Below are 22,252 nucleotides of genomic sequence, written 5' to 3'. Positions count from 1 at the left end.
GCAACACTTGTAAAGTTTCCATTTCGTCAAAGGGGGAACTACCTCCAATATGCAGAAACATTTGTCCACACAGCATCAATTCATTTGCAGGACTGTCGCGTGTTTGATACAGTACTACCTAGAGACACAAGTGAGTCAAGCCGCAGCGGAGCTAACGGGACCGAAGGTAACTTTAAATGACGTAATTTTTCTGCACAAAAATTATTATACTTATTGGCTAAAAATGTGTGTCAAATAAAGTAATTTCATTGGTTACATTTTCGTTGTGACCTATCAAAACATGGCTAATTTTAATATTCAAATGAGCCATGTGTTGATTCACCACAACACGCGCTCACCCAGTTGCTAAATTACCACTAGGCTGTCAATCAAGCTCTCAGTGACAGAGAACGTAAGGTTACCCTTTATCCATCCAGATAAAAACATTAAGAACAGTTTCTGTATGATGTTTATTAGACCTATGTAATCTGAATTGGAAGGGCACGTTGTCATGAGCTGTATCTTGTATATTTAATATTAGCTATGTGGTATGTGTATGCACCTTTATGTAATCTGGTGGAAAAACATTAAAATTTTAAAACCGGATCATACCAAACAAATATCTGCTTGCGTGTCCCCGTGTATGCAAAGTGTCCTCCTGTTTGATGTGAAGGAAATGGCCACCCTATTACAGTCTGTGTTTTTAGTTGTTATGGCACATAATGGCAGTTGGGCTTAAAAAGCCAAACATTCATTTTTTTGTCTGGACCAATTCATGTGAAAATTAACAATTTCTTAATCCTAAGGCACTCTTGATAATCTTTTGAGGCACACTCTAGCGTGCCATTGCATACTGGTTGAGAAACACTGCCCTAGGCTATGGGTCCCTGGACTTTACTTTGAGAAGTAGCTCACCTACTTTTAGGTTTGTTCTGAGGTTGCTACACATAATTTGTGTATACTCTGTGCTGTGTCTTCTGATCAGATATTACAGCGAGTTAATACAAACAAACAAATTTGTACTTATGCCCTCACCCAAGGAGAATCGATTAGAGAATCGATAAGGAATCCGATATATAAGCAATATCGATAATGGAATCGGAATCGTTAAATTCTTATCAATTCCCATCCCTACCTACAAAGCTCTTCATGGTCAGGCCCCTTCATATCTTAAGGAGCTCATAGTACCCTATTACCCCACTAGAACACTATGTTCTCTGAATGCTGGGCTACTTGTGGTTCCTATAGTCTCTAAAAGTAGAACAGGAGCCAGAGCCTTCAGTTACCAAGCTCCTCTCCTGTGGAACCAGCTTCCAGTTGTGGTTCTGGAGGCAGACACCCTCACCACATTCAAGAGTAGGCTTAAGACGTTCCTCTTTGATAAAGCTTATAGTTAGGGCTGGATCAGGTGAGTCCTGAACCATCCCTTAGTTATGCTGCTATAGGCCTAGACTATCAGGGAATTTCCCATGATGCACTGAGCTCCTCTCTTCCTTTCTGTTTTTGCACTCATTCATGTCCCATTAATGCATGTTTTTATTAACAGAAGCTCTTACAAGATGTTTATGGTGTATAGCAAGCATCTACAGTTTGTTACATTGAAAGTCATATTTTACAAAAGGAACATACACAAATGTATAACCTTACAGACACACCTTACAAGGATGATGATTTTTGATTTTTGAACATCAGAAGAGAAAACAAGGAAAAAGAAAGGGGCCCCAGAGTAAATCTGCAGAGGGCTCTCTGACCCCACCTCTTTTGGACATGTCTGAAACTGTATAATTTTTGGTGTGGCATATTTAAGTGGTTTTCTGACGTGTGCGACTGTGTGTTTGAACCTGTTCTGGAGATTGCATTATTTGGGGTTACTCCTTCGCTACTTAAACACAATGTTTCGGTACAGAGCACACTTATGTATGGTATGGTTATTGCAAAGAAACTGATTTTAAGACTCTGGAAGTCAGATACTGTGCCTCAGTTTAAGACTTGGTTGAGTGAGCTCACTGGTATTTTACATATAGAGAAAGTTCGATACGGTATGATGGACAATCTTAATACATTTTCAGATATATGGCAGCCACCCAACAACAAACTCATGGGGGGAGTGAAAATGTTTACAGTTTATGACGAAAAAGACACATTATATGTATCCTGTGTTTCCTGTATTTTGTGTACATTATATGTGTCCTGTGTTTACGACATGCAGCTGAAGCGTCTGAGGGAGGCAGAGAGTCAGTTTCTTCCTCTTCTGGACAAAAACAAACGTCTGAGCAGGAAGAATGAGGAGCTGGCGCTCGCGCTGCGTCGCCTCGACAACAAGCTGCGCTTTGTCACCCAGGAGAACCTGGAGATGGTAACTATGGTAACCCCTCACCCTGTACTCCTTTGCTCCAACAACACGGCTGTACAGTACTGGTCCTGTCCCAGTATAACGAGCAGTAAAGACTGGGACCAGAAATGAGTGTTAAAGATCATTTGATCAAATTATTCTCAGTAACACACAGTGCCCACGCTGTACATACTGTAAGTACAACCAGTTTAGTTACCATGGTAACCGCAGTGTTTGTTGTGGTCCACAGAGGAGACCAAGTTCTTTAAACGACCTGGACCGCAGCCACTCCACTAGTTACCATGGTTACAGCCAGGAGGAGAGAGAGATGGAGTTTCTACGGTTACAAGTTCTGGAGCAGCAACACATCATCGACGACCTGTCCAAGGTACTACTGCTACTAATACTAATATTAATACTAATACTACTGCTACTACTGCTACTACTATTACTACTACTACTGCTACTAATACTTATACTAATACTAATACTAAAAATACTACTACTACTACTACTACTACTAATACTAATACTACTGCTACTACTATTACTACTACTACTACTGCTACTGCTACTAATACTAATACTAAAAATACTACTGCTACTACTAATACTAATACTAAAACTAATACTACTACTGCTACTACTAATACTAAAACTACTACTACTACTACTGCTACTAATATTAATACCAATACTACTGCTACTACTATTCAGTTTCAATTCAATTCAATTTTATTTGTGTAGCGCCAATTCATAACAAGTTATCTCAGGACACTTTTCAAATAGAGTAGGTCTAGACCGAACTCTTTATAACATTATTTACAGAGACCCAACAGTACCACCATGAGTAAGACCTTGGAGACAGCGGCAAGGAACAACTTCCTTTAGGGCTGCTCGATTATGGAAAAAATCATAATCACGATTATTTGGGTCAAAATTGAAATCACGATTATTCAAACGATTATTTTTTTAAACTTCAGAAACATGCTGCATTTATTGGACATTTGTCAAAAACACTTTGCAAGGAAGTCCTCAGTTTCACTTTCCTTTCCCCATAAATATTTGTAAGTCTCCACGTTACCTGTTCAAACGAAAACAACGTGACAGGAGAAGACTGCAACTAGTGTCGCGACCACCGGCGCAAGTATAAATAGTTACGGCGCTCCTGTGACTTCACATTGTCGCGCGACAGGTCGGAAACGGCGAGTATACTGAGCGCATGATGTGCAGTGCTTGCTGCGGGGGAGGGACGGAAATACGCATGCGCGAAATACGCAGACTCTGGCTGTGTCCCAATTCAGGGGCTCGGCTTTTTTCTATACAACGTTGTACAACAGAAAATGGAAAAAAAAATCGCTTCCCTCCGATTTTATTAGTTTTGAGATTGTTTGGCCCCAAAATCGTAATCATTATCAAATTTCGATTAATTGAGCTGCCTTAACTCCCTTTTAAGAGGCAGAAACCTCGGACAGACCCCCCTCTACTCCTACTAGTACTACTGCTGCTGTTAATACTACTGCTACAATAACACACCATCGACGACCTGTCCAACATACTGACACTACTTCTATTGTACTAGAAAGTACTTTGTAGTACGGTGAATACTGCAGTAACGCATGTATTTCAAAAGAAACTGTGGTTTTTTTTCAGGCTTTGGAGACAGCTGGTTATGTAAAGAATGTTATAGTAAGTATTGAGTACTACTACTTCCCCTACTGTGAGTACTACTACAGCTGTAGTATGTTTACTATGTGATGAGGTGTTTAAAATGTGTTTTTTTGTAAAAATAATGTCAGAGAGTGGCTGATGAAAGACAGTGAACACAGTGATTGATCTGACTGTCTTTCTCTGTCTGTCTGTCTGTCTGTCTGTCCTCCAGGAGAGAGACATGTTACTGAGGTACAGACGTCAGGACTCAGTGAGGAGGAAACGAACCTTCAGAGCCTGCAGGGTGAGATATCAGACAACCCATGTGTTTCCTTTAAACCCAATTTATTGTCTTTTCACTTGTTCTGGTGAATCATCAGTTGACTGTTACTGATATTACTGCTACTACTACTACTACAAGTAGTATTATTATTACAGTTGGTACTCCCATTACTAATACTAACAGTTGAGAGCTCTGACAGTAAGTGAACCTTTGATTTGAGATTATTTACTGTGTGTGTGTGTGTGTGTGTGTGTGTGTGTGTGTGTGTGTGTGTAGGTCATTGAGACGTTTTATGGTTATGATGAAGAGGCGTCGGTGGACTCTGATGGATCGTCATTGTCCTTCCACACTGACAGAACTCCAGATACTGAACCAGAGGAGGTACACACTCTCTCCTCACACACTCACTCACACACACACACACACACACACACACACACACACACACACACACACACACACACACACACAGAGGTTTGGAAGTGGTCCATGGTCCTCAGTATCAGTGTCAAACAGTCCTCTTATCTGTTTGACACAAAACATAACCAGTGACGTCTTTTAACTTCGACCAGCACCAAACCTCTGTTTATTTACTGTGTTTAATTACACTATTTATTTAAACTATTTATTTACACTGTTTATTTAAACTATTTATTTACACTGTTTATTTAAACTAATTATTTACACTGTTTATTTACACTGTTTATTTAAACTATTTATTTACACTGTTTAATTTAAACTATTTATTTACACTATTTATTTACACAGTTTATTTACACTACTTATTAACACTGTTTATATATACAGTTTTTTACACTGTTTATTTAAACTGTTTATTTACAGTATGTATTTACACTGTTTATTTACACTGTTTATTTAAACTATTTATTTACACTATTTATTTACACTACTTATTAACACTGTTTATATATACAGTTTTTTACACTGTTTATTTAAACTATTTATTTACAGTATGTATTTACACTGCTTATTTACACTACTTATTTACACTGTTTGTTTATACTGTTTATACTACTTATTTACACTGGTTATACTGTTTATTTACACTACTTATTTACACTGTTTATTTGCAGTTTATTTAAACTATTTATTTACACTACTTATTTACACTGTTTATTTATACTGTTTATTTACACTACTTATTTACACAGTTTATTTACACTGTTTATTACATGTTTATTTGCACTGTTTATTTAAACTGTTTATTTACACTACTTATTTACACTGTTTATTACATGCTTATTTACACTGTTTTTTTACACTGTTTATTTATACTGTTTATTTACACTGTTTATTTGTAGTTTATTTACACTGTTTATAATTTTAATTTATACTTTTGATTTACACTGTTTATTTACAGACTATATACTGAACACTGTATTAATATATATACATATTCAATTCAATTCAATTCAATTTTATTTGTATAGCGCCAATTCATAACAGAAGTTATCTCAGGACACTTTTCAAATAGAGTAGGTCTAGACCGAACTCTTTATAACATATTAATATATGTATTAATGTATTAATATATATATACTATATACTGAACACTGTATTAATATATACAGAATATATATTGAACATTCTATTAATGTATATATACAGACTATATACTTAACACTGTATTAATATATACTCAGGGCTCCAGATTGTGACCAATTTGGTCGCACATGCGACCAAAATTTTTAAGAGTGCGACTAATAATTTTTCTAGGTCGCACTGACGCTGCCCGGGTGAAAACATAAATTTATTTTACAAGCGCATCATCTTTCTGTGTTGTCCTGTGACCGAACTCACACTCATGGTAGGATCATATCGTGTTCTAAACCAATAAGAGACAGAGCTCGGGCGGGTCTTTGCCTCTGATTGGCTGTGGTCCTGTTCACCGCACTAAGTTGTGTGTGTTAAAAATTGCGCGCGACCTGAGCGCGAGAGTAGCTGACTAACTGAAACGGAAAAATAAAATAAACGCGACAAAACGAGGGGAAATGAAGAGAGGCAGAAATATTGAAAGTTTTTTCATTAAGAAAACCAAGCCTACAACCAGCCCTACTACTATAATCCCATCCATCCCCACTACTGAGAGTCCATCCCGTCAAGACATGGAGCCCTCGGTCCCTGGTGAGATGCCAAGCCCCGGTCCTTCAGCATCAGACTTGGAACCAGAGGAGGAGACAACCGAGTCTGGGATAGAGCCCGGCTCCGAGACCCAAATTAAAAAGGTCAAAATGTAGTCCAATTTCCCTGACTGAGGTACAACAAAGGACGTAACGCAATGCACTGCGTGTACTATCAGGAGTGCGGTCAGAATATGGCCGGAAATAGTGCATTCGTGAGCGGGTCAACAACGTTTCATATCGAAACTGTAAAAAAACATAACATGTCTAAAAATACACGATATGCCGTGACAAGTGTGTAGAGAAAGTGGCCCCTCTCCCAGCTGCATTTCAGCGGCAGGTAGTAGTAATCATTATTATTATCATTAGTAATTATTTTACTTGAAATGTTTGAGTTTGAAATGTTCAATTTCAGTTCAGTGAAGCAATTTAAGCACAAGCACTTTTATTTGGAAATGTTTTAGTTTGTTTAGTGTTTTAGTTTGAAATGTTTAATTTCAGCTCAGTGAAGCACTTTAAACACTTTATTTTTCTTTTTATATATAATTGTGCTTCAAATAAAGACAAGCATTTCTCTACACCTTATTCTTGTTTAAAAATCATTCACATTATATGAAAGTTATGGAGAGCGATAAAAAGGTGACCTTATGGCGTTAAAGGCGACGCAATGGAAATTTTGGGTGCACCTACATTTTGTGCTGGTGCACCTAAAAAAAAAGTTAGGTGCACCAGTGCAACCAATGCAAAAAGTTCAGTCTGGAGCCCTGATACTGAACACTGTATTAATATATATATACTATATACTGAACACTATTAATATATACAAAATATATACTGAACATTGTTTTAATGTATATATACAGAATATATACTGAACATTGTATTAATATACACTGGGTATAAATACAGAGCACAAGTCATGATGAAAAACTCTTCCTGCACTTCTGAACACCCTTTTCATGTGAACATGCACAATCTAGTTGTTGACACCAACTCATCTAACATCTTAATCATTGTCATTTTACCGTTTAACACCAGTGTAGGCAATCAGATTTTGTCAACCTGGACTTTCCTTGATAACCGAGAGTTAATTCTGAGTAGGCTAAACTACCTTTGTGGCACAGCCAGGTCAGTCTTACCAGAGTGAACCCATACAGGTCAATAAATCCTGTAATGTTAGCAAAACTTGCTTGTTGCTAACTACTTATATATAGTCAAATCTTAAATTAGCTAATGTTATGAAAATGCTAACCAATTAGATAGGTAATCTACATTAATCATTAGCTGATGATTAACAGTCTCTGTGATGAGATGAATTGTTTCCTTTGCCGCCATCTGGACAGTCAGGGAGCTAGCACAGGTACCATTGTTGATGTAACACGTTGTGATTGGCTGTTTGCCAGACAGTGCACAGATGCTGTGTGTCCGATTGGTTTGTGTGTTTCAGGCGTGTGTGCGTGAGGAGGCGGAGATTCGTTACCGTCAGCTGACTCAGGAGTACCAGGCGCTACAGCGAGCGTACGCTCTGCTGGCAGAGACAAGCGGAGGAAACTATGACGCTGAGAAGGAAATCAAGGTGACCTGACCTCAAGCAAGGCAGCAACACAACACAGCTCTATTCCCTGTAATGAAGCAAGGCACCAACAGGTTGATGGTTCTACTCTGTGTTTCAGACCAGAGAGCAGCTGCTGACTGAAATCAGTCGATATGAAACTAGAGTTGCAGATCTGGAATCAGCGCTGAAACAACAAGGACTGGTAACTCACCCAGTTAACAAACAATGAATGAACAGTTAATAAAACGTTAATGAACAGTTAATGAACAATTAATTAACTGTTTAGGAACACTTCATAACCAGTTAACAGTTAAACAGTTAATGAACAGTTAATTTAGGAACACTTCATAACCAGTTAACAGTTAACAAACAGTTAATGAACAGATAATAAACAGTTAATGAACATATAATGAACAGTTAATGAACTGTTAATGAACTATTAATGAACAGTTAACAAACAATTTATTAACTGTTTAGGAACAGTTCATAACCAGTTAACAGTTAATGAACAGTTAATGGATAATTAATTAACAGTTAATGAACAGTTAACAATGAATGAACAGTTTATGAACAGTTAATGAACAACCAATGAACAGTTAATAAACAGTTAATGAACAATTAATGAACAGTTACTGAACACTTAATGAACAATTAATGAACAGTTAATGAACAGCTAACAATTAATGAACAGCTAACAATTAATGAACAGTTAACAATAAATGAACAGTTAATGAACAGTTAAGGCTTTCTTGCTGTTGCCAGTTGGGGATGCTATGATCAGAATCAGAATCGGGTTCATTGCTAAGTACGTTTTTACAAATACAATGAATTTGCCTCGGTGCATTGGTGCATAAAAATCACACAAAAATGAAGTACTGTTTGAAATATAAATAACTAAAGATAAATAGATAGATCATGACTAAATATGGACATGTAGATGTTTTCAGGGCAGGACTTACCAGGTATGTGAAGTTTGGGGCCAAATGGACAAAGTGCAGTCAAGATACAACTTCCTCTTTAAAGGCATACTATGCAGTTTTCCGGTTTTGTCAAACAGCTACCCCTAGAGTCGCTGCGGAGTACTTGTATTTAACGTTAACTGTCGTAAATACCACTCACCAGAGCCATCTCTATATACAGCTCTGCGTCTCTGCACTCACGGCCTGATCCCCTCCCCCCTGTATACCGATAGATAGATAGATAGATAGATAGATAGATAGATAGATAGATAGATAACTTTATTAATCCCACAATGGGGAAATTCACTTGTCACAGCAACATTTGAGTGAAATAAATACAGATATAAAAAACAGGAACATTTGCGTACAGCAGGTCCAAGGTCTTATTTTCTCTGGTGGTCGTTTAACAAAGTAGTAAGAAAGTAAAAAATAGCAAACAACACAGACTAAAAACACACTGAAAACACACATGTTCAGTAGGATGGAAGCTCGGACATCGAACAGGCAAAGATAGACTCCGAAGATGTCTACTGACCAGGTAACATCTGAATGAATGCCGTAAAGCAATTTGTGATTCCCGCGAGATTTGGCGGGGCACCACCTTTCAGACTTGCATTGTTGGTTCTGCCAGCGGCGTCCCTCTCCTGCTTTGCTATCGGGATGATTCGCTATACTACGAGTCATCGAAATGACTTTGAAGCTGTTATATTAAGGTAAAAACCTTGCATAGTGTGTCTTTAATGGTGAAAACTCAATTTTCAACACCACAACACAGACACCCCACCAGATCACACTGATCCAATTCTCTAGGAGGAGTTTTTGCTAAGTACAATTAGTGCAATTCGACAAAACTGACCTCTAAATTAAAAAATTGCCGACTTCCTGTTTGGTTTGGTGTATGGGTCCTTGGGGCTTTTTTTGTACATCTGGTGTGCAGCGATTTTCATACATATCGGTGCCTCTAGGGCTGCTCTGTAGTGGGTGCTGTTGAGCCATTTAGCCATGCCACAGTTGCTGCTTGTGCGCTAATAATGAACAATAATAATACAATAATGGCAGAGGATAGGAGGTTCTATTAATGGAAGAAGTCTGTAAATAAAACAAACAATATAATTGGTCCATAGACCAGATGAGAATATGATCTGCATTCTGATTGGTTCAAAGGGCGGAAGTGGCGGAAAGGGGTGTGTCTTCATGCTGATCAAAGGGGCAGAGAACCAATGAGAGCGAGAAAGAGGTAGACCAAACAGTAGAATGTAGAATAAACTGACCAACTGTTCCACACAGAGCCAATCAGAACCTCGAACCAACCACATTGAACCGCTCACCCAAACAGATCAAAGACTCCACACTGTTCATGTAGAGGGGAGGAGCTTATCAGTGATATCACCTGCTCAGGTGATCATATTAAATAAAAACACTGTTGGCTCTCTGTGGTGCATGACTGATATAGAATATAGGACATAGTACATAGAACATAGAACATTGAACATAGAGCAGGTCCCAGTTGTATATAATGTTTTGTTACAGACTGCTGACACTGCTGTCTATCTATCTGTCTGTCAGGATGTGAAGTGGGTGGAGGAGAAGCAGGCGTTGTATCAGAGGAATCAGGAGCTGGTGGAGAAGGTAAATTCATATTGATTGATCAATCAGGGAGGTTATCAATATCTCTGATGTCCATCCACACTAAACCTTCATATAGGCACAAAGAGATTCCTTATTTCCTTCAGTATAACAGTAATCAGTGACAGTTCGTACAACTGTGACTCTATCATCCTCCGGTTGGGCTTTATGGTTGTCTCCATGTTGGTGTTTAGCAGCCAGCGGAGGTCACGTAAAGCGAGTTGAGCTGCTCTCATTGGCTGCTCTTGGTTTGGAAACAATGGCAGCTCTCCTGCTCACACAGGATCTGGTATTCCAGATAAACAGTAAAATGTGTTTGTGAACAGATTTGAGGAGAGAAATAGTCAACAACAGAATCTGGATCCATATCTGATCAGCACTGTTTGACAGTTTGATCTGAGTTTGGTGCGTTGAGCTGGACAGGCTCACTGAGAACGAGCTGTCAATCACAAGGTAGCCCCGCTCTAAAGCATACCCTGCTTTATGGTCTATCTTACTCTAAATGGGACCATCAGTTACTAAATGAACATCATGCTGTAGGGAAGAAGACTGAAACTAGAGACTGAGACCAGAAACTCATCAGGAAACTGTTTACTGAGCTCATTAATCAACTTCTCCATAAGACTCAATACTATCAGAGTGGAGCTGCCCTCTGCTGGTTGTTAGAGAGAATGCAGGTTTAACACACTTCACAGACCCGAAAGCTCTGTCATTTATACAGTATATACCGTCAATGTATTATCCAAGGTACACTGCTAACGGGAGCTGCTAACAGATAATTCAGCACACTTTTAATTGAGACTCTGACTCTGGCAGTTTTAAACTGTGTACCATTTATGTCAGAAGTCGGAGTTGAACACATTCCACTACAAGTTAGAAAACAAAGCTCTAGTTAGGTTAGCCATTGTTAGCAATACCAGTTGATAACAACGCATTACACATTAATGCTGTATTTTGCTCATTCAAATGTCGCAGCATTTCCATAGACAGAAGTTGGACCGTACTGAAATTGTATGAATGATTTAAAGCTCCACTGTGTATCATTACTGTAAAATAATATACATAGGTATGTTTTCATATACATACATATTGTGTAATCACTTGAAAATAAGACTTGTTGTGTTTTCATTACCTTAGAATGAGACATTTTTAGTTCAGTAGCCCAGAACAGACAAACCGATCACTTACTTTAGACTTGGGCAGCTACCATAGTTCCTGGTCAAGGAGGTTGATGTGATTGAGTTGTAATCTGCAACTATACCAATAGATGCCACTAAATCCTGCACTCTGGACCTCAAATGAGACAGTGCTTATAATCTGACTTCAGGATTTGTTCTAGTTGAAATTTCTGAATGGGAATTCGGAAGAATAGAACATAACATTTCCTCTTTACATGTATATCCTACAATGCATTATGGAAACTGTAGTTCCAAAGTTAGAACTTGGTTGTCCCTGTGTTGAACAGTAACTATTTTTGACATTACTCAGTATACTAATAATATAAAGGCAGTATTTTATACTATTATTTTTGTGACTGGCTGTATATTATTGATCAGATAAAGCAGATGGAAGGTGAAGATCTGCGGCTTAGAAATGACATCCAGGACGTCAAAGATCAGAACGAGCTGCTGGAGTTTCGGATCTTAGAGCTCGAGGTAAGGACAGACAAACAGCAACAACAACAAGAACAACAATAACAACACAAGTTGAACAGTCACTGACGCACTGTCTCTCCGTTTTTATGGAAACCATGTTTGCTGTTCAGGAGAGGGAGCGACGCTCACCTGCCATCAACTTCCAACAACTTTATTTTCCGGAAGGCCTCAGTCCTCTGCAGATCTACTGCGAGGCAGAGGGCGTTACTGTGAGTAACAGTACACCTGAGTACACACCTGAGTATGCTTGAGTACACCAGAGTACAGCTGAGTACAGCTGCGTAATAAGTTGACCTTGATGATGTTTGTTGTTGATTGTGTTCCTCAGGAGATTGTGATCAGTGAGTTGATGAAGAAGTTGGACATTCTGGGAGATAACGCCGTAAGTGTATGTTGAATTTATTTTGTTTGTGTTTTATATTAACCTGATCTCATCAGCAGAACCAGCTGACTGAATTCACTGCAGCAGATTCACTGTCTGCTCCATCTGTAGGACAAGTCACTTTTATACCATGTGAATACTGGATTCTGATTGGCTGCAGAGTTTCCATTGCTTCCTGGTGTAGAACACCTATCAGCTACCTAGCTACAGCGAAACTGTCTCTTTAAATGAATCTGTGTAGTCGGAGGGAACTTGAAATACCTCCTGTTACCAACTCCTGTCTACAGTTCGTAATATTTACATTTAGATGATGTTATTTACATGGTTTTGACGTGTTGTTGACATGTTGTTTACACAATGTTTATATGTTGTCGACGTGTTGTCAACATGTTGTTGACTTGTTAACATGTTGACATGTTGTTGAGCATTGGGTCGTCCATAATCAGAAGGTTGTGGGTTTGATTCCTTGCTCCTCCTGCTGCATGTTGAAGTGTCCTTGAGAAAGATACTGAACCCCAAACTGCTCCTGATGTTGTGCATCTGTGTGTCAGTGTAAATGGATGGATTAGTTTCAGTTTGATGGTCTTTGCCATCGCTGTCGCATTGTGTGTAAGGGTGAATGACGTGTAGTGTAAAAGTGCTCTGAGTGGTTGAAAGACTAGAAAGGAATTACACAAATATGGTCCATTTACCATTTGATGTGTTGTTAACTTGTTGATGTGTTATCATGTTGTTGACGTGCTGTTCATGTTGATTCCTGCAGAATCTGTCCAATGAGGAGCAGGTGGTGGTGATCCATGCCAGGACGGTGCTCACTCTGGCAGAGAAGGTAACAGTTGTACCTGAACACACAGTTACTGACGTCATTACAATAATGTGATTGATTTGAATGTGTTCAGATTAAATAAAGTTCATTTTGTGTCCCTCACTCATTTACCTGTCTATCTCTACCTGTCTGTCTGCTCAGTGGTTGGAGTCTATCGAAGTGACAAAGTCCGCTCTGCAGCAGAAGATGTTGGACATTGAGAGCGAGAAGGTAAAAACAAAAGGAAAAGCAGGTATTTCTGTTCCAGGTGTTTCTGTTCCATATGTATCTGTTCCGGGTGTTTCTGTTCCCAATGTTTCTGTTCAGGATGTTTCTGTTCCCAATGTTTCTGTTCAGGATGTTTCTTTTCCAGATGTTTCTGTTCAGGATGTTCCTGTTCCGGGTGTTTCTGTTCCAGATGTTTCTGTTCCAGGTGTTTCTGTTCCAGATGTATCTGTTTCGGGTGTTTCTGGGTGTTTCTGTTCCAGATGTTTCTGTTCCAGGTGTTTCTGTTCCCGGTGTTTCTGTTCCAGGTTTTTCTGTTCAGATGTTCCTCCTGGTGGCTGCAGCTCCACCTGTTGTTAAAATTTGATCTGTACACCTTTCATTTTAAAATTATCGGAGATGTTTGCAGGTGAAAGGATGCAGGGCCGCGATGTGCTCCAGTTTTTGTGAGGAGAACTTACTTCTGTTACTTGTAGCATGTTGTTGATGTATTGTTGACTCTTTGTGAGGACGTACGGCTGTTAGTTGTAGCATTAGCTGGTTTGATTTCCAGTCAGCTTAACCTTCAGGTAGCACAGTTACCTCCGACCTCTGCGTGTTGTTTTCTAGGATATGTTCAGTAAACAGAAAGGTTACCTGGATGAAGAGTTGGACTACAGGAAGCAGTCGATGGACCAGGCTCATAAGGTCAGTGCAAGCAACAAAACCAACAAAAACAGCCAGCTGTAAGACAAAATGTGGTGTGCTTCTTTTAAGGTGTTGAAGCACAAACTCACTAAAATAACTCAGGAGTATAGCTGATATTTCTCTTCAATGCCTTTCATTGGTGCTCGGACCTGGTCCAAAGACATACTAACCCTACTAACTAACACTGTTTTCCATCTGTTAGTTTATAAATAAAAACAATGTTGCATTCATGAGCCTATGAGAGCCCCATAAGGGCCACAAATATTTCTGAGCAACAACTGTTTGTAAAATAGGAAGCTGCCATCACAACAGTGGGATGTGGTTGTTTACTCCCTTTTTGATCTGGTTACTTAAATAATCATGGTGCAGTTGACCTGGAATAGACCAATGGATTTTAAATGATCTTGTTAAGATCATTCTGGGGGCATTTTCACCATTATTGGACTGTGGCAGTGAAGACGTAGACAAGAAAATGGGAGAGAACAGAACTTATTTTTTGTTGTTGCTGCAGAGGATCCTGGAGCTGGAGGCCATGTTGTTTGAGGCTCTGCAGCAAGAGGAGGAGTCCAGGATGGAGGGATTAAAGATGGAGGAAGGTCGTCTCTCTGAAACACTAACGGAGGAAGAGAGGGAGGGGCTTAGGAGAGCCATGGACCAGTGGAAACGAACCCTGATGTTTGAGCTGAGAGAGAGAGACGCCCAGATCCTCCGAGAGAGGATGGAACTACTGCAACTCACACAACAGGTAAATACACAAATGACAGGGTGCCCGGATAGCTCAGTGGGTAGAGCTGGCGACCCATGTACCGAGGCTGAGTCCTTGCTGCAGCAGCCAAGGGTTCGAATCTGACCTGCGGCCCTCTGCGTGTCATCCCCTCTCTCTCTGCCCACCTTTCCTGTCTGTCTTCAGCTGTCACTATAATAAAGGCAATAAGCCCAAAAAAATATACTTTATAAAAAAACAAAAAAACAAACAACAGGTACACATAGAAAAGGTAAACATACAAACAACAGGTAAACATAAAAACAACAGTCAAACATACTAACAACAGGTAAACATACTGATGGCAGGTAAACAACAGGTTTTCAGTTCAATTCAGTTTCATTTGTATAGCACCAATCATAACAGAAGTTATTTCAGGACACTTTTCAAATAGAGCAGGTCTAGACTGTACTCCTTATAACATTATTTACCTGAGCAAGCACTTGGCGACAGCAGCAAGGAAATCTTGTACAGACCTCGACTCTAGGTGAGCCTGTAATACGTAGCAGGATTTGGGGTCAGCATGGTAACACCATGGTAACTGATGTAAACAGCTTATTTGCTCTGGTTCAACTCTATAAAATCACTAAAGCTCTATTTGTTGTACTGTAAGATATGAAAGTGAGTCTACTGACCACTTTTAATTATGTGTTTAGATTTATTTTTTATTCATCCGTCTGTTTCCGACTGCTCAGAAGAAATTAGGCGTTGTTGTTTGATGGATGTGTGTTTTTGTGTTTGACAGAGGAACAAGGAGCTGGAGGAATGTATAGAAGCACAGAAACGACAGATTAAAGAGCTGGAGGAGAAGGTAATACTTCTAGTACTATTACTACTACTACTACTACTACGACGACTACTACTTCTACTAAACGCGTAGAAACAATACAGTCTGGTTTTGGATGGAAAAATTAGGAGATATTAATGTACAGTCAGTCCAGCGTTCACGTCACCATGGAAACACACTGTAAAAGCTAACAATCTGACTCCACACTGTTTTCTTCTTTTTCTGTTAGTTTCTTTTTCTGTTTCTATTCTTCTCTTTGGCCTTCATCCTCTGGTCCTAAAAGCAGCTGGTGAGTCTCACAGCAACATGCTTTACTGTGGTGCAGGGTTGTTCGGATTTACAGTTGGGCAACTCCTTTTACTGCTAGGCATCATGGGTAACTGCAGGGTAAAAAGTCTATGCAAGATCCACAGGGTTTATCTCAGGTATAGAGGGTATACCCCAAGTCCACAGGGTTGACTTCGGGTTCACAGAGTTTATAAAAGTTATACAGGGTTTACCACAGGTACACAAGGTTTACCTCAGGTACACAGGGTTGACTTCAGGTTCACAGGGTTTACTTCAGGTACACAGGGTTTACTTCAGGTACACAGGGTTTACCAGAGGTACACAGGGTTTACTTAAGGTACACAGGGTTTACTCCAGGTACACAGGGTTTACTTAGGGTACACAGGGTTTACCACAGGTACACAGGGTTCACCACAGGTACACAGGGTTTACCACAGGTACACAGGGTTTACTTCAGTTACACAGGGTTTACTCCAGGTACACAGGGTTTACCACAGGTACACAGGGTTTACCCTAGGTACACAGGGTTTACTTCAGGTACACAGGGTTTACTTCAGGTACACAGGGTTTACCACAGGTACACAGGGTTTACTTAAGGTACACAGGGTTTACTCCAGGTACACAGGGTTTTCTTAGGGTACACAGGGTTTACCACAGGTACACAGGGTTCACCACAGGTACACAGGGTTTACCACAGGTACACAGGGTTTACTTCAGTTACACAGGGTTTACTCCAGGTACACAGGGTTTACCACAGGTACACAGGGTTTACCCTAGGTACACAGGGTTTACTTCAGGTACACATGGTTGACTTCAGGTTCACAGAGTTTATGCAAGTTATACAGGGTTCACCACAGGTACACAGGGTTTACTACAGGTACACAGGGTTTACCACAGGTACACAGGGTTTACTTCAGTTACACAGGGTTTACTACAGATACACAGGTTTACTTAGGGTACACAGGGTTTACCACAGGTACACAGGGTTCCCCACAGGTACACAGGGTTTACTTCAGATACACAGGGTTCACTACAGGTACACAGGGTTCACCACAGGTACACAGGGTTTACTTCAGGTACACAGGGTTTACTCCAGGTACACAGGGTTTACTCCAGGTACACAGGGTTTACCACAGGTACACAGGGTTTACTACAGGTACACAGGGTTTACCACAGGTACACAGGGTTTACTTCAGTTACACAGGGTTTACTGCAGATACACAGGTTTACTTCAGGTACACAGGGTTTACTTCAGGTACACAGGGTTTACTTCAGTTACATAGGGTTTACCACAGGTACATAGGGTTCACCACAGGTACACAGGGTTTACCACAGGTACACAGGGTTTACTTCAGTTACACAGGGTTTACTCCAGGTACACAGGGTTTACCATAGGTACACAAGGTTTACCCTAGGTACACAGGGTTTACTTCAGGTACACAGGGTTGACTTCAGGTTCACAGAGTTTATGCAACTTATACAGGGTTCACCACAGGTACACAGGGTTTACTACAGGTACACAGGGTTTACTTCAGTTACACAGGGTTTACTACAGATACACAGGGTTTACCACAGGTACACAAGGTTTACTTAAGTTACACAGGGTTTACCACAGGTACACAGGGTTTACCCTAGGTACACAGGGTTTACTTCAGGTACACAGGGTTGACTTCAGGTTCACAGAGTTTACGCAAGTTATACAGGGTTCACCACAGGTACACAGGGTTTACTACAGGTACACAGGGTTAACCATAGGTACACAGGGTTTACTTCAGTTACACAGGGTTTACTATAGATACACAGGTTTACTTCAGGTACACAGGGTTTACTTCAGTTACATAGGGTTTACCACAGGTACATAGGGTTCACCACAGGTACACAGGGTTTACTTCTGTTACACAGGGTTTACTACAGATACACAGGTTTACTTCAGGTACACAGGGTTCACCACAGGTACACAGGTTTACTTCAGGTACACAGGGTTTACTACAGGTACACAGGGTTCACCACAGGTACACAGGGTTGACTTCAGGTTCACAGAGTTTATGCAAGTTATACAGGGTTCACCACAGGTACACAGGGTTTACTACAGGTACACAGGGTTTACCACAGGTACACAGGGTTTACTTCAGTTACACAGGTTTTACTACAGATACACAGGTTTACTTCAGGTACACAGGGTTTACTTAAGTTACATAGGGTTTACTTAGGGTACACAGGGTTTACCACAGGTACACAGGGTTCCCCACAGGTACACAGGGTTTACTTCAGATACACAGGGTTCACTACAGGTACACAGAGTTTATGCAACTTATACAGGGTTCCCCACAGGTACACAGGGTTTACTTCAGATACACAGGGTTGACTTCAGGTTCACAGAGTTTATGCAACTTATACAGGGTTCCCCACAGGTACACAGGGTTTACTTCAGATACACAGGGTTGACTTCAGGTTCACAGAGTTTATGCAAGTTATACAGGGTTCACCACAGGTACACAGGGTTTACTACAGGTACACAGGGTTTACCACAGGTACACAGGGTTTACTTCAGTTACACAGGGTTTACTACAGATACACAGGTTTACTTCAGGTACACAGGGTTTACTTAAGTTACATAGGGTTTACTTAGGGTACACAGGGTTTACCACAGGTACACAGGGTTCCCCACAGGTACACAGGGTTTACTTCAGATACACAGGGTTCACTACAGGTACACAGAGTTTATGCAACTTATACAGGGTTCCCCACAGGTACACAGGGTTTACTTCAGATACACAGGGTTGACTTCAGGTTCACAGAGTTTATGCAACTTATACAGGGTTCACCACAGGTACACAGAGTTTACTACAGGTACACAGGGTTTACTTCAGTTGCACAGGGTTTACTTCAGGTACACAGGGTTTACTCCAGGTACACAGGGTTTACTCCAGGTACACAGGGTTTACCACAGGTACAGAGGGTTTACCACAGGTACACAGGGTTTACCACAAGTACACAGGTTTTATGAATCAATATAAAGCTGATATTGTTGATATCTGATAGTGTTGTCTCTGTTTGTCAGGTTAAAGGTTTTTACATTCTGGTCTTTGTTTTAGTGTCTGCAGGCCTCCAGAGTCCCGCAACTGAACCCTCAGTGGTGTCAGTATGGATCAGACCAATGACAGGAGGATTCAGAAGGATTCAGGATTTGGAACCAGCAGTTTATTGACTGAGGCACGTTGGCTTCACTGCCCCACTGACCTGCCTCAGGCTGCAGTCAGCCAATCAGAGCAGAGCTCTGCTGTCAGCTGACTTTGGAACTACACCGTCACACCTCATACATGAAGACAAGGATGGTTTTCACAGCAACAGATTAATGTTGTGTTTCAGACAAGTGAAATCCACAACTGGCAACATGCTAACTAGCTTCCTGTTAGCTACTGTTAGCTACATCTGATATGCAGCTGACTGACTCACATTCTGGCCTCAGGAGGCCCTCTGGACCAAAGTGGTGCTGGACTAATACAGTTTTACCTCAGCTTGCTGGATTCCTATCAGTGTTAACTCAGCTAGCTGGTTTTAGACATTTCTAGCTAAGTTGGCTGAATTCATACAGTTGACTCAGCTAGTTGACTTCAGTGTTAAGGTAGTTGGTTGGTCAGTTAATTAACCTCTTTGTGGGTTAATGAAGATGAGTCAGTTGAATCACTGTAGAAACACAATAGAAACATTAGAAACTGTTGTTAGATGAAGTGTTCTTGTCTGTCCTGATATAAATTCAGTTGAATTTAACTTTGTTCTGATTGGCTGTTCCACCTGCAGATTGTAGAGCCTCTCAGCTCCACTCATGGATCTGAGGTTACGGTGTGTAACCTTCATATAGTTTCAGCCCACTAGGATCATCCTGGGACCAAAAACTGATGAAGGAAGCCGTTCTTCACAACATCAGGAGGTCTGCTGGAGGTCAAAACAAAACCATGTCCTGATCTGAAGAAACAAAGCATGAAGTTTGAGTCTTGAACCAGGTTTAGGAACTGGTTTCTGCACAGAGTTTAGATGTGATCCAGTCTCTAGATTATAATGTAGTGAGATTTCACAGTAAAGTACAACATCAGTTCTTTATAGACCCCACTGAGTAATAGAAGATAATTTCACAACACAAATAAATCTATACATATATATTATATTATTAATTATTATTATTATATGAATTTATTTTTGCTTTTACTCTGCTACCAGAGATAATCAGGACATTTGATACTGAAACGACTATCTGATCAAACTGAAAGTTAATAAAGAATAAAAGTATATAAGAAATAAAAGGATTTTCTTTTCCCTTTACAGGTAAAACTTTCCATCTTCAATTTAATTTAGTCATTTCAAGATCAAGCTTAAAGAACCTAATCCATTTAAAATGTGAATGATCTACTGAAGCAGAATCAACACAATGAATCCGTTCTTGTTTTAAAAACTGGATCCTGCTGTTGTACTTTTATTATTCCAGATGATATTTTTCTATCTCTGCTGTGAGTCTGAACTCAGTAAACATCTTAAGAGTCGGCAGTTTGATGTGATTACAGATTAAAAATGGTGGAAACGAGACTGAAGACAACTGTGTTTGTCGTTTTTTGCTGATTCAAGCATCGTTTTTATTATATGAAGGTTATTTCTCAGATTGTGAATCATTTTATGTTTTAGTGTGAGTCAGTGTGTGTGAGCAGAGAGTGAACGGGTTGTAGCATAGCGACTTGCTCTGCTGCCTGTGGATTGATTTCTATATGTTTCTATATAGGGATGAGGGTCCAAGGATGTGATGTTTATGCTCTTGAGAGTCAACAACAGAGTCCAAAGTCAAAGCTAACATTACTGCAAAGATTATGGAACATAATGTCTAAGTGTGCTTTTAGCATATTGGTGCCAGATAATGTTATTCAGCGTGGTGTTCAGTGTTTGTCACTGTTGGCTGCCAATATACAGTGTATATATTGTGTATACATAATACTACGGTAGCCGACAAGGGCAAACGCGCTGCAAACGGCAAAACGCTGCAAACACGGGAATGATGCAAATCCAAAAACACACAAAACCCACAAAACAACTCCAAGAGAGAAACGCTGCAAATTCACTCGACGAAACGGAAGTGCGCCAGGCCACTAGGGGGACCCGACCTAAGGGATGGACCAGTCCTGTGGGACCAGGCATGTTTGCAGCGTTTTGCCGTTTGCGGTACGTTTGCCCTTGTCGGCCACCGTATAACACTGTGTACGGTGTATACTAGAGGTGGGCGATATATATCGTTTGCGATAATATCGTCATTATTGTTTTGACGATGTGCAAATTTCCATTATCGAGTATTTAAATTACTTCGACAAAAACATTGAAACACACGCGGAAACTCCTCACATCCATTAATACACGGTGCAGCAATGCTCTCTACAGCATGGCAGGATTCAGTCAAACGACTAGTGGGCCTACTTGATCCCATGACGTGATCACGTGACCTCTCGCTAGCATCCTCCTTGCAACAATTTAGCAGCGCGTCGCGATGGTAGAGAGAAAATGCAAGCACCTCCAGTCCCTGAAGCTACCGGTACTTCAGATGATTTAGTGCCGAGACGTGGGTCTTATGGGCTTCAGCGTTCAGAGCGCTAAGCGCCTTCAGTGGTAAAAAGATGTCAGTGGAGACATTTCTTTTTTTTGCGCAGCGCTCAGAGCGTTTCAAGTTGAAATCTGTTCAACTTTTAACACCGCTGGGCGCTCGGTAAATGAGTTTTTGAGCTCTCTCAGCGCTGTAAACGCGTTTGGTGGACAAGTCCAGCTCAGACAATTCTAATCACATTTTAAAGGATATCGACTGATTATCGTTATCGCCAAAATCCCCAAAAATATTGAGATATTATTTTTTGCCCATATCGCCCACCCCTAGTGTGTACACTGTGTACGGTGTATAGACTGTATAAATACTGTGTATATATACTGACAGATACACAGTGAGAGTTAGACAGGAAGTGACTTTTCAGTTTAAAATGAGAGCTTCATATTAACATGGAGATACAGATTTTGTTATGGTCCACTGAGTGTGTGTGTGTGTGTGTGTGTGTGTGTAGATAAAGTGAATGTGACAGGAAAAGAAATCCAGTTCAGACTGCAGAGCAT

General features: G+C 40.3%; 1 protein-coding gene across 50 annotated transcripts in view; it reads left to right on the top strand.

Annotated features, from left to right (window-relative positions):
• jakmip3 (Janus kinase and microtubule interacting protein 3) overlaps window positions 1–20,698 on the top strand; it is a 38,405-nt gene extending 17,707 nt beyond the window's left edge. For 2 of the 50 annotated variants that reach the window (XM_051416966.1, XM_051416962.1), the window contains 17 exons: window positions 2,189–2,344; window positions 2,562–2,699; window positions 3,965–4,000; window positions 4,194–4,265; window positions 4,521–4,625; window positions 7,833–7,961; window positions 8,059–8,142; window positions 10,466–10,528; window positions 12,082–12,180; window positions 12,291–12,389; window positions 12,509–12,562; window positions 13,326–13,391; window positions 13,530–13,598; window positions 14,202–14,279; window positions 14,791–15,024; window positions 15,788–15,853; window positions 16,059–20,698. In XM_051416966.1, coding sequence (XP_051272926.1) covers window positions 2,189–2,344; window positions 2,562–2,699; window positions 3,965–4,000; window positions 4,194–4,265; window positions 4,521–4,625; window positions 7,833–7,961; window positions 8,059–8,142; window positions 10,466–10,528; window positions 12,082–12,180; window positions 12,291–12,389; window positions 12,509–12,562; window positions 13,326–13,391; window positions 13,530–13,598; window positions 14,202–14,279; window positions 14,791–15,024; window positions 15,788–15,853; window positions 16,059–16,109 — 1,599 coding nt within the window. In that variant the 3' untranslated portion in view covers window positions 16,110–20,698. Of the gene's footprint in view, window positions 1–2,188; window positions 2,345–2,561; window positions 2,700–3,964; window positions 4,001–4,193; window positions 4,266–4,520; window positions 4,626–7,832; window positions 7,962–8,058; window positions 8,143–10,465; window positions 10,529–12,081; window positions 12,181–12,290; window positions 12,390–12,508; window positions 12,569–13,325; window positions 13,392–13,529; window positions 13,599–14,201; window positions 14,280–14,790; window positions 15,025–15,787; window positions 15,854–16,058 lie in introns of all 50 variants that reach the window. The other 48 variants (XM_051416964.1, XM_051416959.1, XR_007886809.1 and 45 more) reach the window with 47 other exon arrangements.
• The last annotated feature ends 1,554 nt before the right edge of the window (window positions 20,699–22,252 follow it).

The sequence above is a fragment of the Dicentrarchus labrax genome, unplaced genomic scaffold, assembly GCF_905237075.1.
Source record: "Dicentrarchus labrax unplaced genomic scaffold, dlabrax2021, whole genome shotgun sequence".
NCBI classification, from domain to species: Eukaryota; Metazoa; Chordata; class Actinopteri; family Moronidae; genus Dicentrarchus; species Dicentrarchus labrax.
This window is presented reverse-complemented; position numbering and strand designations above follow the sequence as displayed.